General features: G+C 37.0%; 1 protein-coding gene across 6 annotated transcripts; it reads left to right on the top strand.

The window, feature by feature from the left end:
• The first annotated feature begins 5,045 nt into the window (after positions 1 to 5,045).
• On the top strand, positions 5,046 to 14,112 carry LOC103709466 (rab3 GTPase-activating protein non-catalytic subunit-like). 6 transcript variants are annotated; one of them, XM_039131620.1, is made up of 10 exons: positions 5,046 to 5,522; positions 5,657 to 5,794; positions 5,968 to 6,156; positions 6,379 to 6,440; positions 6,705 to 6,862; positions 10,350 to 10,498; positions 10,580 to 10,720; positions 11,291 to 11,397; positions 11,580 to 11,725; positions 13,726 to 14,112. In XM_039131620.1, the coding sequence occupies exons 1-10, from the start codon at positions 5,160 to 5,162 to the stop codon at positions 13,773 to 13,775; spliced, it is 1,503 nt and encodes a 500-aa protein (XP_038987548.1). In that variant the 5' UTR covers positions 5,046 to 5,159; the 3' UTR covers positions 13,776 to 14,112. The 6 variants fall into 6 exon arrangements, 5 of the variants coding, with proteins under 5 accessions (XP_038987548.1, XP_038987549.1, XP_008793036.1 ...); XM_039131621.1 differs by lacking the exon at positions 11,580 to 11,725 and having other exon boundaries at positions 5,048 to 5,522; XR_005513894.1 differs by lacking the exon at positions 11,291 to 11,397 and having other exon boundaries at positions 5,050 to 5,522; positions 13,726 to 13,906.
• The last annotated feature ends 2,259 nt before the right edge of the window (positions 14,113 to 16,371 follow it).

Raw genomic sequence — 16,371 nt, 5'->3', positions numbered from 1 at the left:
GGTTAGGTGACAAGAACCTTTACAGATGACCAAGCAAGAGGAGTTGCATGTCTCATGATCATATGATTTGTTCTAGGGCACATAGCACTAAAATGGCTATAATGATCTCCTTTTTGTGTGAAAACTTGTTTTTGTAGTAAGAAATATTTCTTATCATAGCTGTTAAAGCATGTTTTGCAATTTGATTAGCATGGGGGCATATCAGCTGCCTGGAATCTTGTTGTTGTGGTGCAAAATATTTCTGATCATAGGTGTTAAAGCGTGGTTTGTAATTTGATAAGTATGGGGATTGCATCTGGAATAATGAGAAAACCAATTGGAAAATTGAGCGCTAACAGTGTGTCAGTATGGAAAAAAGGGGCATCCATAGAAAGTTGGATATCTTATTTTTCCATCTATCCAACAAATGAAAGAACACATGGCCTCTAGTTTTATGTTTAATTGTTTTGAAGTGGCAAATATTAGTTTTCTCGTGACAGGAAGGTGGAAGAAAATTCTTCTTTTGTATTGGAGAGAATGGAGTTTAGCTTTCGAATTGAAGATGGCTTAGGAAAGTATGCTCTGAAGAAGGATTACAGATGACATATAAGGGTTAACTGAACATGTATGGACCTTCTTAGGCATTAGGGCATAATAAGAATGGAGTGCCTTTTGTTTTAGAAGTGGTTTCTTATGCTTTTGAAGTGGGTATGAATGATGAGTTACTGTAGATAGGATACCATTTACAGTAAGCCTAAATCGCTTATACAGCTCACCAGAGGGAGCCCCCCTTCCAAAGAGTAATGATAGTCTATGTTCATACTGCTACACCCAACTATGCATAGAAGGTTAGCCTAAATTGCTTAGGCCCTATTTGGTAGAGCTGTTGGCAGTAGAGCTTTCAAAAGTAGAACTTTATGAGGTAGGGCTTTTATAAAAAGCTATTTGCTGTTTGCTAACTATATTTCTCAAGTGGTGTGAGACTTTAATATATGTTTGGTAAACAAACTGAGAAAGTACTTTTGGTATGACAAAATGACCATAAAAGACATTGCATAGTATTATACAACACAACATAATAAAATATAATATGTATTAATACATAAATATATAATATGGTATAATCTTACTATAATGTAATATAATATTATTATAATATAGTAATATAATATTATATACTATAGCATAATAATATAACATAATTTGATATTATATAACATAATATATTAATGTATTATGATATAATGTAATATAATATAATATTTATAGTATATTAAATAATAAAGGTATAAAATATTATAATTATTATCATTATATATTATTATTATTATTATTTTATAATTATTATATTTTATCATGGGTTTTTTGGTGCAAAAAGAAAAAAATTATAACTCAAAACAGCTTTCCGACGGGGCCTAAAAATATTTTTTTGGACAAGCTCCAAAATGGAGCTTCCCCCAAAAAGCTATTTTTAACTTTCTGGCAAAGCTAAAACAACTTTCCGATTTTTTACCAAACACCTTTATTCCATTCAAAAGTGCTTTTGAAGGGCCAAAAAGTGCTTTCTAGCCCTCCAAAAGCTCTACCAAACGGCGTCTTACTCAACTCACCAGAGGGAGTCCATTGTGCCAAAAGATAGTGTTGATAGACAGTTGAAAGGCAACAAGAATAATAAAGGGTAGATTTGGCAATTAAATACTGCATTGAAGGGAGCATTTATTTGCGCTGAATTTTTTAGCATGGGTGATTATACGGTGGGAAAGAGTTGGATACTGAATTTAGCATAGGAATAATTTTCAACAAACTTTGTGGAAAATTTCAGTAGATACTGGAATGTTGCTGCTCCCTTTGATTGTTGGTGACTAGGGCTTTTAATGGGCTGAGTTTTAGCTGAGCAAATTTTAAATTTTTTATAGGCCAAGTCCATGAAAATATAAAATCAGGCCTGTGGGCTGGCACTTCAGCAGCCAGATAAGTTATGGAAAGTACAAACAATTCACTATGCTGGTACATGGGGAAGTGAAGCTTATGTACCCTAAAGGATTACACATTGAAGCAGCATATGCTATTAACTTTATTTAACCAATTAACCACTTGTAATCATTTGAAAAGACACGTCATGCAATAAAATGAGTTCCATGAACAAAAAGTGCATTGCTGTGGAAGGGCATGCATACTGGAAATTTAAACAAGGAATAAACTCTCAAATATGTGAACATGATGGGCATGTTGTGGTTCATATGCATGATTAATTCTTCTTGCCATGGCAAAATGAAAAGGATCATCGTCATGATCATTGGCATGCGATTTTCTTCCACACTAAGATGATTTTTTGTGGTAGTATGTGATCTTTGTCATTGATGGCATTACGGAGATTGCATCACAAGATTTCTTTTCCCACCGAGCGTAGATTAGAGGTGGAGAAACATCTATACTGATAGCATGTGAGGCAATGCTACTTCATACCAGTAAATTCTTGATGCCCAATAATTTGTTCCTTGAAAAAGATGAAATGGATTAGTTTGGTGTAGTGTTTTACTGTGAATATATGTATAGGGTAATGAGACATATTTGTTTTGTAGGTCATATAAGGTAATGAGACCTATTTACTTCGTAGGTCACAGTTGTATGACTTAAAGGTGCTTCGTTGTAAGTTTGTTGGGAGTGTTTGAAGATATAAACTAATCATACCTTGACACTTTGGAGAAATTGAAGCATCAAGGTGAGGATGCACAAATATTAAAAAGGGAACTGAGAAGGCAAAACTTAAAAAAGAAATTCGAAGAACCACATGTCCACCATGAATAAAATTTTCCCAATTTATGGTATTGAATGTTGCATCGTGCATAACATCACTTTCTTGTATCAGATTGGGTGGGGTTCAAAGAATGTGCGCATGAAGCAAAGATTCCATGCACCTAGAATTTGTATTTAAATATAGTTATATTGAACTGATTTTTCCTTGGCATCACGTTGAGTCCTGTCCCATTTTGGTCAAAAAAAAAAAAAAAAAAACGCTTGAGTCATGCAAATAATGACTTTTTATCTTTTGTTTCTCTATTGTTCCATTGGTACATGATACTAGATTTCTTAGTAAAGATCTGTTCTATATGGCAATATGGCTTAGCAAAAGGAAAAATGTTTTAACCTTGTACATGCTTTTGTGTGAATTTTCAGCTAGACCAGCAAAGCTTGTTAGAGATGGTGAAATGTCTGCACCCTGTGGGACAACAATCCTATACCCCACTAGTGGTGGCAATATTCACTGTTTCAAAGCTATAACTCCTTGTGCTCTCTTTGACATCTTATCTCCCCCTTATTCATCAGAAAATGGACGACATTGCTCTTATTTCCGGAAGTCTGCAAGAAAGGATCAATCTGGTAAAATAGTGTTACTTAAACTCGTATCCTCACCTTTAAGTTGCTAGTGTCTACGATAAACAGAAAATCTTATTACCCTTGCTTCATCTGACCTTTGTTTTAGGTTTTTCACCAAGCGGAATAAAGGCCTCTGAAGTGACTTGGTTGGAAGAGTATCAGCCTCCTGACGGCTTTGTTATCAGGAGAGGGTTGTACAAGGGCCCTGAGATCACTGCTTGAGGGTTTTAGTTTGGTGTATCATACCATCAATCAGATTGGCTTTTGTTACCAGGAAACATGAGCTGAGAACCTTGCTGCTAGCTGTTACACGATTTTTCAAAAGTAACAGGAATAATTAGGGTTGCTGATATGTAGCTTGGAGTTGGTCTGTGCATGTTAATATGTATTTCTGGTATTATTGACCTCACCTTTAGACTAATGGAAGAATGAAATTCTCTTTATGATAACGGAAAGAAGTGCAGCTTCCACTGCTGTTTCTATCATTTAATTTGCAGGAATCCATTGTGATCTGCTATTTGATCCTCCCCAGTTTGAAATGACATTGTTTGGGTCTCCTACAAACTTTCATGGGTTATTTTTGATAACCAATATTCATAATTGCCATTCCACACAAGCAAATGCTTGCACCAAGCTTTATGATAAGATACAGACAGGAGTTGGTAAATTTGCTGTTATGGGATAGGTATCACTTATAAATATCTTTTTTTCCTCAACATTCTCGTGTTGGTATCTGGGAAAAGACTAAATGTGTTTAGGTTGCATGTCATTTGGACCATTTTTGCCTCCCCTTGCTTTCAACCCATTTAAATGCCCTATGATGCATAAACATGTGGATTTCCCATTTTTTTCATTTTTTTCTTTTTTAGATGATCTATCATTCTTTAGTGAATGGAAGCAAAATTTATGAACATTTTTTTTTTTTCTTTTGAGCTACCTGGCAATGTTTAACTGTTTAACCTATTTGACTTAATTAAATTACTGTAAATCGGGTTAGGTTATCTATTTTGATAAATTTTTGATCTGTTCATATCCGATCTAACACATAACTAGTATGACTCGATCCAATTGCTACCCTAATGATGATTTGGGGTCGCTTGTTTGTAGGTATTACTTACAAAGTTATGACTGTTATGTTTCATATTGGTTTTATGTGCTACCGATGGGTTTTATTGTGTCCTAACAGGTCTAGGTTACAGGTTCACTATGTCATGCAATTCAGATGTGTTGATACAAGAAAAGGTTTGCCATATCATACGAATGAGTTGATGCAAGGAAAGAATTAAAAAGCTCAAAAACTTTGATGCAATCTTATGACACGGGTAATACAATATAATAACAAGAAACTATGGCAACAATTATCTCATGGGTCAGATATTGGGGGAGTAAGATAGAGGTAACATGGCTTTAGTAATGCTGCCGTGGTCATTATTTACTATCACACCGAATAAAAGAGACAGCAAAATAACAAAAAGGCAAACTAAAAAAAAAACTAAATATCGCTGATTGTACATAAATATCTTTTTGACCAATAATTTTTTAGATTTGAATTAAGAAATATTTCAGTAGGTGAACGGTTATATGGCCAAATGAATGTATAATGCTGTTATTACGGCCATAAAGCAAAAAATAAAAATACAAACGTAGTTATCAGAAAAAGAATCACGGAATAATGGTTGGGTTTAATCCAGCTTCCGACCTCCGTTGGTGGAGTTGATGAGGCTTGAGATACCGTCGGCGTCCAAAACGAGAGTCTTTTTCTTTGCGAAGCTCCAAGCCATCTCTCCGCCTCTCTCTCGCCGATGGCGCGGCGATCGCATCTGACGCACGTGGGGTGCATCGCCTGCGACGAGATGGAGGAGCTGGGCGCCGGCGAGCGGGAGGGGTGGCTCGACGACCCCGGCCTCCTCGCCGCCCTCCACCCCCACGCCCTCGCCCTCGCCCACTCCGCCCGCTCCCTCGTCCTCGTCCTCGGATGGGACCGGGACCCCGATCCCTCTTCCCCCCGCCAACCCCTTAAGATCCGCCCGTCCCTCGCCGCCGACGAAGGCCACATCTCCGCCATCGAGTGGCTTCCATTTGGCGACCTCCTCGCCCTCGCCCTCGCTACCTCCGCCGGCCACCTCTTCGTCTACTCCTTGACCGGCGATCTCATCCACAAGCAGGTCATCCCTTTTTTATGCCCTTCCCCTTCCTCTTTCTCTACCTCGATCTCTAATAAGTTCTTCATGTTTGAATCTTTGATCCCTTTTTGAATGTAGACTCTGTGGATCTTGAATTCGAGTTTTCTTGATTGTAGATTATACACTCTGGACGTGTGCTGAGGCTGAGATTTCGCGAAACTAAGGTCGGTTCTTCGCAAGATTCGGTGGCTTCTATGGAGCTTTGTGTGGTCTTGCCAGGTGTGATTGCCCGATTTGATGGCTCAGACATCCAGGTTTTTCCTTTTGCTCTTTCTTTTTCGTTTCTGTTGGAAAAGATGAGAGTTTGATGATGTTGTTTTTGTTAATTTTTCGTAGAATATCGTTTCGTTGCGTTCTTTTTGTAGTAGAAGAGTTGATAGAGAGTTTTGATAAGTTTAGGGTTTATGTATCACCTTTTAACGTGTAGAGTTTGCTTCAAAGATGGTTTCAAGAGGAAAGGTCGCGAATCTTCGAGAATAGGTTCCAGAATAGGAATACAGTGGATGAAAATTCCTATGGGAGGATACCGTTTCAGCTATGGAATGTTAGCAAGTTTGGGTCTTGTGCTGATGCCGCCATCACGGGGTTGATGCCCCCTCCTCTTTTGGAGCTCCAGGTCAATTGCTTTTATCTTGGATATAATGTGTGCTTCTAATGCGTGGTAGATCTTAAAAGACTTTGAGGCCTGTGGAAATCCATATGTTTGCAGTGCTTTTTTTCCATCTTTCTGCCATTTTTGTACTTCCATAATGCTATTGCTGTTGTTTTGAGTTGACTGTAATGGAAGCTCTCTGAGGCTGTTCTGGTATTGAATTCAGCTGCTTTTATTGCTGGGCAGTCAAGTCAGCGCTATTACTGTGCAGTTGCGATTGGAGAGGATGCTGCGATATCAGCATACAGGTGAGTCAAATTCTACCTTGAAGTCTCCATTTAATTTCTTTGTATTGTCCAGAATTATTATGCACTATTTCTGCTTTCAAAACTGAGAAAGAAATAGAAATTGAAATGTGGGTGTGCTGAATTAGTTAACATTCACCAGTAGTTTCACTCGTTTTGATTTGCTTTCCCTACTTGCTAGTAACCAAATGTGGTAGTTGGAGAGGAGTTCTCTGGGCACTGAACTTTGAATTTTATAACTGTGGTCTTTTGGTTGGTAACACACAGGCTTTCAGAGGATAGGAGCAGGTCCTTAGTTGGAGCTATCCTGTCAAAGGTTGTGCCTGCAACATTTTCGACCCTGGCATCATTTTCCAAAATGTTATGGCGGAGTGAGCAAACCTCGCCAAAGAAGCCCCGCCTAAAACCCCAGCCATTTGCTAAAGGTCAAAATCTGGTTACTGTTCCTGTCACAATCTTCCCCCCCACCCCCCCCCCCCCCCCCCCCGCCCTGCTTTAGCTGTACATGAAGTTATGAGTGCACACTGGTGCATGCATCTCTATGATCAATGTCTGGAAAAGAGCTAATATTTGATGAGATTTAGTTTCAGTAAATACTATGAAGACTTAAAATGAGACCACATGGGGAAAAGAGTTTTCCTTTCCAATGTGAACATCAAATTCTGGTGTTTGCCAATTGAGAACCCAGTATGCTATTATGTAATTCTGTACTTGTCCTTATTTTATTATGCTGTATTTGCATTTTCAATTTACTTATATTGTGTGCATAACATGGTATTTATAGGTTGATTATTTGCATTAAACCCTAATTTACAAATCTTATTGTAACTTTCATTGTTACATCTGAGGTGGGCTGACAAGTTCGTGAGCCTTCAGCGGTAGACTATTTCCCTTATTAGATATTTGTTAGCAGAATTGACAAGTTTTAAGGAGGGCTATGTTTACATATTTTGCTTTGATTCACTTTGACCTATTGACTCACATTCTTTCATTTTATCACCATCGTTTTCTCCCGACTTTTTTACTGATTGCATGCATAAATTTGGTCGTGTAATTCATTTTTTCCCCTGGTCTCTTTACCTTTATGATTTAATTTATCATATTATAAACCAGAATGCATATATGATAGTTAATATCTCATTCAATTCCCAGCAAGTATATTTAGATTTCTATTTTGTCTTATTTCTTATATTAAGAATTTCGCTACACCAGCATCTATGGGCATTTCTTATACCTAAATGTAAATATGACTTTTGGCTGAATACATCACATGTTGAGGAACTTCTTAGCAGTCGTAGAATCTAAAGGGAGTTTGGAATACTCCTATAAGCTAGTAAATGTAAAATGCCATTTGAAAATAGAATAATCTTTACCCTTGGCTTTTTCTCCACATTTGGTGCAAGCTAACTAGCCTAGGCCTCTTCTATATAGAAACCCTTGTGACAATTTCCAAATCCATTATGAAGAGGTACAATCTAATATTACATTTGTTTGTCTAGATACATTATGAGGACCTGGTTAGTCCTTTCTCTTCCAGCACACTAGTCAACTTCCTAGACATAGACCAATGTCCTCATGTTTGGCCCTTAGAAGACGAGCTTGCAGATTGTGTGGATTTTTGCAGGCGTATTTTTAGTCCCACATTGGTTGTGCTTAGAGAAGATCTTAAATACTTAAATAATGCTGAGGATCCCAAATTACAACTTCTGACTAGCTTTTTTGGATGAGGTTCTGGGCATTACATGGTATTAGAGCCGATCCAAGCCCACGACCCATGTGGGCTAAGGGACACTGCAGTATGGGCCCTTTTGGGTTGACCATGACCTGGCCGTGGTGTTTCTGTTTATATTTGGATTCTTCTACTGGAGAGACATTAGAGATTAATGGAGAAAGTACGAGATAGTATTTTGGGATGAGGTTCTAGATTGTTACAAATGGTATCACAGTTGTCCCAGTCCATGACTCATATGGACTAGAAAAAAACTATATCATCAGCCCTTGTGAGGTTGACCATGATCTTGTTGTGGTGTTTGTGATGGTATTTCTGATTAGACCCTTGTTTGGCAAGAATGATAGGGCTTAATCAGGGAGAGTGATGACTCTTGTAGCTATGTGTTTAGTCCCATATAAATTATACATCGAGAGATCTTGAGTACTTAAATAGGGCCAAGGATCCTAGGTTACAAGAGACATGAGGCTCAATTTAGCTGCCACCTACTCGCTAACAAGGAAATGAGTAGATAGGCTAGTTATTTTGGGTGAGGTCCTAAGTTATTATAAATAGCATCAGAGCAAACACAAATGGTATCAGAGTTGACCCAGTTCATAACCTACGTGGACTAGGGGGCACTAAATTGGGGAGAATGCTGAGGATTTATGCGAGCATGCATTTGGTCCCATATTATTTATGTGCTAGGATGATCTTGAATATTTAAACAAGACCGAGGATCCTAGATTACAATTTCTGGCTAGCCTTTTCAATGAGGTCTAGAGTCTTTACAAATGGTATCAAAGCTCACCCAGCCCACGATCCATGTGGACAAGGGGAGGTCTTGGGATGTTACACAAATCACCTTTCTAACACTAATCGGATTTCTCAAGATTGAACTTCAAAAATCCCTTCAATCTTTCCTTATAGATGTCCAAGAACCTTTATTTTTCTTTAAATAGATTGTTAGGAGTTTCTTCTTTTAGATCTTCTTTTACGAACTGGATCATCAACTGAAGTTTCAGTATAATCTTCTTGCCTTTTTTTTTGTATTCACTTTTTGCCTACTCTTGCGAATGAGTTTGATCCATGTTGCAAACCATGCTCCAAAAGTCCCTAAAATGTTCTAGGCATATGTCTTTGCTCTTTTGATGCTTATCTTAGTGATGATGACTTTGTATATTTCTATCTGCTCTAGGGTACAACTCTATATGAATAAATAATCTGATTTAATATCAGATACTGAATAAGTAAGAGTTCTCAAATCTAAAAATTCATGTGTGGGATTTTAAATCTTCAAATTGGTGAAATTAATTTTGTTTTTGGTTTATGAGTCTTTATTTTCAGTAGACTGTATGTTACATAGGATTAGCACCGGCCAATCAGCAGTTGAGTCTTTAGTATTGCCCAATACATGGATTGACTCTTGTGGAAGGATGTGTTAGAAAGCATTCTTTCTAGCTCTAGGGAATATCTCCAACAAACCCCATTCTCTGTGCTGCCATCTTTTAGAGTGGTTTCCTTTTCCACTTTTGCTTTTTTGCTCTCCATTCTTATACTCAAACTTCATATATCTTTTTTTTTTTTTGCTACACCGGAGAACTCATACAAGTCTAGTATGAATACAACTAAAAAAATCAAATTATAATAAGTCACGGAGCGCCCTAGGCAACTTTGCCTCATTGGTCCACCGAACCCCCCCCCCCCCCCCCCGGGGTATAATTAGCCACAAAAGAAGCCACCCAGTCCGCAGCTCTATTAGCCTCTCTATATATGTGCTTTGCCCAGAAAACTTCACATATCTTTACCAACTCCGGAAAAAGGAAAGTAGTAGCTATCTAGTGAAACACATGCTTAAGTCTAACTTGTGAATCCTTTGTTTAAATGCAAACATTGCTATTGGCGGTCCCAACCATGGATGAGAAAGGTGGAGGGTTGTATGTTGACAACTAATTATAAAATCATATCAAACTAAAAATCTACAAAGCCAAAGCCAAATAGTCGGGATAAGGCTGGATGATTAAAATTGTGGTTATGGTTACTTGCATGCAAGCACAAAATTTTAAATTCATGTATTACATTGTACTTTGTGTTAGTAGATAATACGTAGAGGTGCTACTACCTGCTACTTTTTCATCATTATTTATTTTTCCATCTATGAGAAATGCATGTTCACTTATTTCTGGCTGTGTAACTTGTTGCAGCATCACCTTTAACATGTTTGAAGGATCCCCCAAGGAAGGGAGAGAAACTCACATTGTCCCCGGGTGGTACATTGGCTGCCATAACAGATTCTCTTGGTCGTATCCTGTTACTTGACACCCAGGCACTTGTTGTTGTGCGGCTGTGGAAGGTTCTCCCTCAGCATTAATTTAACATTTAACATCTTCTTTCTAATTTTACTGTCCGTTACTCTAGATATTTTTCTCTTTAGGGGTATCGTGATGCATGCTGTCTGTTCATCGAGATGCTGGTAAACAGAGATAAAGCATCAAGTTCCGCGTACTATGAGCATACAAAAGGTGACTATTGCTTGTGTCTGGCAATTCATGCACCTCGCAAAGGGATAATTGAGGTACAAGTTATATCCTCACATATTTTTCATGTTTCCTTTCATTTATCAGTTGTCTATTTTTCAACGTTAATGAATGAAAAAGAATATATTTCCACATTATTATTCTATGATTGCCAACTAAAAAAAGGAAATAAATAGTGTCCTGTATCAAAAACAAAAGATGTTTTTCAAGGTTTCATAAACAAAATACTCTGTTGTTTTGGTGATAATGATGTAAAACTGGATGATCTGTACAGCTTTTAAGTAATTGAATGAATTATATGAATTGAACTTATAACATTTCTAGACATTCTGCAATTGCTACAAGTCTTTTCTGATATGCAATAATTTAACGAAGCCATATTGTTCATATTGGAATAATATCTCGAACTTTATTTAGAAGATGCAATGACTGGCCATTAAACTTCTAATGATAGCTAGTAAGCCCAATGCCTTCGGAAATAGTGGTTCACTTTATGAATCTTGCACTTATGGTACCTTGCATCCGTGTGGTTATCATTTGACATAGCATACATATTCAGATAAGTAGGTGTAATGACAAACCCGTACATACTGTTGCTCATTTTGTAGGGACCATCTTTGGAATTTGTGGGAGATTATTGGGACCAACTCGGTTTTTCTGTAGTTCACTTCTTATCAAGCTCTATCAAATCTTCCTATCTTGTAACTATTATCAAGTTATGTTCTTAGTTTTATCACAAATTTAAAATTGGTGTCATAATTACTACCATGCTCGTCTAATACACTATGAAATATTGTACCTCTTTCATTTATGCACACAACATCTAGCATACTTACCTATTTCTTTCTAAGATAAGAGTACAAATCCTCCTATTAAACCTCACTTCCTTTGTGTCAGAACTTTGCTCCAGTCGGGGGCTTGTGGAGGGTCATTCACTTGCTGCTTGAATTTAAACTACCAAAATAAAAGACAGGCTTTCCTTCAAGCTAGTCTTCCAGGTTTCACTTTGGATGTAGCACATACTATTGTCATTCACCTACACGGTAATCTACTAAAGCAAATACCCAAAATACAATGCAGTGTTAACCTTCATTCATAAAGAAGGAAATTGAATTTGTTTAGTGTCAAAGATCATCATTACCTTGTGATATCTCTGGATTCAATGGATCCTAATTAGTTTAGTGTTGTTGTAAAGGATTGTCCATGCTGTTTATTCCATTGCAACTGAATTTCACTTGATGTCCATTGGTTGAAGTGATGATGGCTCTTGCATCACTTGGTTGCTTCATCGTTTGTTCCTAACATCCATAGATCTGCTACAGTTATTTTGCATGTGTAACTTCTAGGTTTTGTGTGTGTGTGTATGTGTTTGTGTATTTTGGTCGTTGTACTTATTCATATTGCATGTAACAATTACACTTCCCAGTAAACTTTGTTCACATGTGATGACCGATGTCACTTCAAACATACAGCTTGGCTTATCTTCCTGTTTTGTTTTTATAGAGCTTTCCCCTGGAATATGATGACTTAGAGGTACCTTTGATGATTATAGCTGAAGCCCCATTTTCATCAAAATTTCACTAAATTTTATTTCATACCCATCATTTTCAGTTGGTTATCTTTGTCCATTAATAATGATTATCTGTCGTTTCAATTTTATTTTAGTTCACTAATATCACGTTGTCCGCACAAATAACAACCACCAATATGCATTTGAATGATTAACTAAATGAGAGTAAGTTATAGTAGTATACTTTGTATCATGGCCGTGGATGCATCTGATTCAGGTGGTTTGCTAGAGCCCACATCAGCATGCTTGCTCTATATTTTAACAAATATTTTAGACCACACCTTGTTCTTTGTGTGAATTTGACATGTGTCATTATGCAGTTAATCAGACGATCATATGTTAATTTGCTTAAATTGTATATATCAAAACAACCTCACATAGTTGTGCAATAATTTAAACTAGTTCTACATTAATGTTAAACCAAACTAAGGATCTACAAGATTATGCTATACTCTTGACTCTTGGAGTGTGGGCTTTGGTGAAATGGTAAGATCGTTCCATTATGACATGGGTGTCACGGGTTTGAAATACGAAAACAGTTTTTGTGCACATGGGGGTGAGGTTGCATACATCTGATGCTCAGACCTCCCAGTGGCAGGAGCCTCATGCACTAGGGTGCACTTTTTATACTTTTGATTCTTCGTTAAATTTTCTTTAATTCAGTTAAAAGATTCCTTCTAACACAATATTGGATGAAGTCACATCTTAGCTATTCAAATTTCAATTCTTTCCATGATTCATCCCTATCAAGAGCTAAATCTAGTTGATCAGCCCTATCAATTCCTTTCCCTCAACTCCTTTGATCATCCTCTCTATCAGATTTCTTTAACATGGATCCTTGTTTTGGCTCCCAACCCCATGGAGTTGCTCCTACATGAACTATAAGCTTTTTGTATTGTTCTCACCAGAGGAAGCATAGATGCTGATAGCTAACCTCAATTACAATGGCGAGGACTGCTGGCTGGACCTATTAGGGGGACTGGCTATTAAAGGAAGTTCTGCAGGTGTTATTTGAACTAATCACGTTATTTTTGAGAATTATGGATGCTTATGCTATGAAATTAATTCTATTCGTGTAGGTAGCATGAATACTCTGTTGTTTTATGAACCTTGAATTTAGCTAATATCGTGGAGCACTTTTAATATACTTTATTAGATGCTCTGTCAAAATCTCTTAATTTTGTCATAATTGGAAAACAAGCGATGTGGAACATTTCAGAATGAATATTTTTTCTTAAATATGGAGTGAGGCTTGACCAACACTATAAGAATGTATAATAAATAATTTTGGAGGTGGTGGGGCTGGCTTTTTTTCCTGCACCGCCATCTGCAAGTACCATCCTGGTGCAGTTCAGATGATGTGCAATACATTGGAAGATACAGATCATTTGACCTCACGTGTATCAGACTAGTGCATCTTGATTGGTTATATGTTCTTCATATACACTCTGTTGAATATGCTGTGCTTGGCAGATCTGGAAGATGCGAACTGGCCCACGTGTCCTTACCATCCAGTGTCCTAAAGGAAGCAAAATTTTGCAGCCATCAACTAGGTTTGTATCATCAACCTCATCATACATCCCTCTGGAGGTTTTCCTATTGAATGGAGATTCTGGACAATTATCTGTATTGAATAGATCATTTGGTTGAAAATAATTGTACACTATATCATTTAACCAAGTTGGATTTTCAGTCATGATGTTTATAGCTGAATGTGGTATATCTCATTTTAATGGAGATTTATTAGGATACAGGGGTTGTTTTCTCTTTAAATTTTACACCTGAATTTCCTAAAAAAGAATCACTGGTGGGAGAGCTGTGAAGCCTTAACCATTTTCTGAATCTATATGATGTTCTGAAGTTTAGTTTCTGGAACAGACTGAAACACAAAAATTTGCTGCTAGACGGCCTGAAGCTATAATTCTTTTGTTATATACGGGTATGGTAATGTTGTTTCTTTCCCTTACCCTACAATGAGATTTGGATTACAAGAATATTTATAATTCTGTGGTATGATTATTTAAGAGAAGCATTTTTCGTGGTTTAGCATGCAAAAAGATTGAAATGCATGGGCAGACAAAATTTCTCTTGCTGTATACAGTGTTAGCTTAGGGAGGAATATGGTAAGCAATAAATAATGCAGGTTAGTATTGGTGGCATTGTCATGTGAGTTACTGACTTGATCGCATCAACTGCCTGGATTTGCAGCGTATGTGTTTTTGCTTTAACATTTGGCAAGGATCATGCTTGTGTCTTGTCATATTTTGTGACACCATAATTCTTTTATAGTTTGGTATTTTGATATGTGGTTTGGTAATATGCAGTTTGTAGATTGAATATCTTGGTTTCATTTCATTTGTGGATTGTTACTATCATTTTCTTTTGAGGGATATTGGTACTATCCTTTTCAAAATTCTATTTGGGTGGTTAGGTTTTAATACCTTATAATAATTTTAAAAATATAATTATGACTAGAAATTAAAGAAATTGTTAGTAAATATAAAATTGTCGTTGCATAATCAAATTAAATAAGTTAATTAAGTCCTTAGTAGAAAGAATGTTTAGAGAAAACTGTTTCATATGAATGAGGAGTCGAGTTAAGCTTACCATTCCTTTTACAGGGTGGCTGCATCTCTTGCAACTGCATCTAACCAAACAACTTGTCTGAATTTCCAACTCCCAGATGTAGCCTTTCAAAAAAAAAGAAAAGAAAAGTAATTATAGCAGTTGCAGTTGCATCCTTCCAAACAGAGTAGATTTAGTTATATGGAACTCAATTACAAGCAATTCCAGCTGCATGCAATTTTAGCTGCAGTCTATCTCCAGTGACAAGGTTCCAAGGAGAATCGAGGTTGGAATACGAAGGATTGGGGATGGTAGTTTGGGAGCAGAGAGATGGACTTAGGTTGGACCGTTGAGTTAGAAGAGTTTTGTAGGCTGTGCGACGCCGTGTGCGCGCACGCGCGCGTGCGAGAGATACGGTAATGGAGCAAGGGCAAGCGGTTCTGTGCTCTTTATTTGATGGAAGCTTTGAAATGGGCCTGCCGTGGTATTTGCCTGTGGAAAGGTTATTATGTTATAAATATGTGAGATGAGGTTAATCAGTTAAATATTTTTAAAAAATAATATTATTTCTAAAAGATGCCTGGGCTTTTTTTAAATAGATTTTTCATTCTCTCTGCGATGGACATGGTCTCCAAGGCTTCAATCTTCCAACCCTTCATTTCTTAATGAAACTTTTTTCTTTGTTTTTTTTCGCAATCTCACCGAAGTCAGCTGCCGCTAAAATGAGGGGATGCATGATTGTTTTATGCCAGATTTTGCTCTTTTCAGAAAATAATTAAAAAAGAGTTGATAAGGGGTAAGTGGGTCAAACAAACTGAAATTGAAATTGATTTTAAATGGATATTTGAGTACAAGTAAAAGAATGAGTCAGGATAAGAGAGGGGGTGGAATATCATTATCAATTTTGTCATTGGAGTCCTATATAAAAAGAGTGAGTTAGACTTCTCTTTGCTTGCATATGAGACAGCCGCTTTCTAGATGACAGAAAGATTCGGTCATTAACTTCACAGCCCGTCCAACTCTACATGCAGAAAGGTTGACTCTCCGGTATAGCTCAACCTCAAGTTAAACCTTCAACCAGTCAGTTTCTCAATATCAATGCAAAAGTAGGTTAAATATATATATATATATATATATATTTGGAATCACTAGATATCCACGTAAAAGAATGCATTGCATGCACGAGTATGTCCGTATGTGCCACCAATAGCCTTGGCATATTATTGTGGGCTAATTACTGAGATGAGCATGGCATGAATGGAACTAATATTAGCGCATCTTAATGATTGGTGGTATGCATCCGCATGGCTGGTGTATGCAAAATTTTCTCCAATCAGAAAAGATTTTGAAGTCGATAGAATTGTAAGATAGAAGATAACAGACACCTAGAGTAGTGTGTTGGATGTGTTGAAGGGATTGCTCCTTTTGTTATGCAGATGGAAAATTATTTTTAGAGATAATTTCTTTTAGAGTGCTTATATACTAATGAAGAAGATAAATTTGCATCGACACTATTTTACTTAAGCTTCCTTCATTTTCTAGTATTTTTTTAAT

Source organism: Phoenix dactylifera, chromosome 11, assembly GCF_009389715.1.
Source record: "Phoenix dactylifera cultivar Barhee BC4 chromosome 11, palm_55x_up_171113_PBpolish2nd_filt_p, whole genome shotgun sequence".
In the NCBI taxonomy this organism is placed as follows: domain Eukaryota; kingdom Viridiplantae; phylum Streptophyta; class Magnoliopsida; order Arecales; family Arecaceae; genus Phoenix; species Phoenix dactylifera.
This window is presented reverse-complemented; position numbering and strand designations above follow the sequence as displayed.

Coding starts and splice junctions, on each gene's coding strand:
- LOC103709466 (XM_039131620.1), top strand. CDS start 5,160: ATGGCGCGGCGATCGCATCTGACGCACGTGGGGTGCATCGCCTGCGAC. Junction 5,795..5,967: donor TTGATGGCTCAGACATCCAG/GTTTTTCCTTTT, acceptor TTTAACGTGTAG/AGTTTGCTTCAAAGATGGTT. Junction 6,157..6,378: donor CTCCTCTTTTGGAGCTCCAG/GTCAATTGCTTT, acceptor ATTGCTGGGCAG/TCAAGTCAGCGCTATTACTG.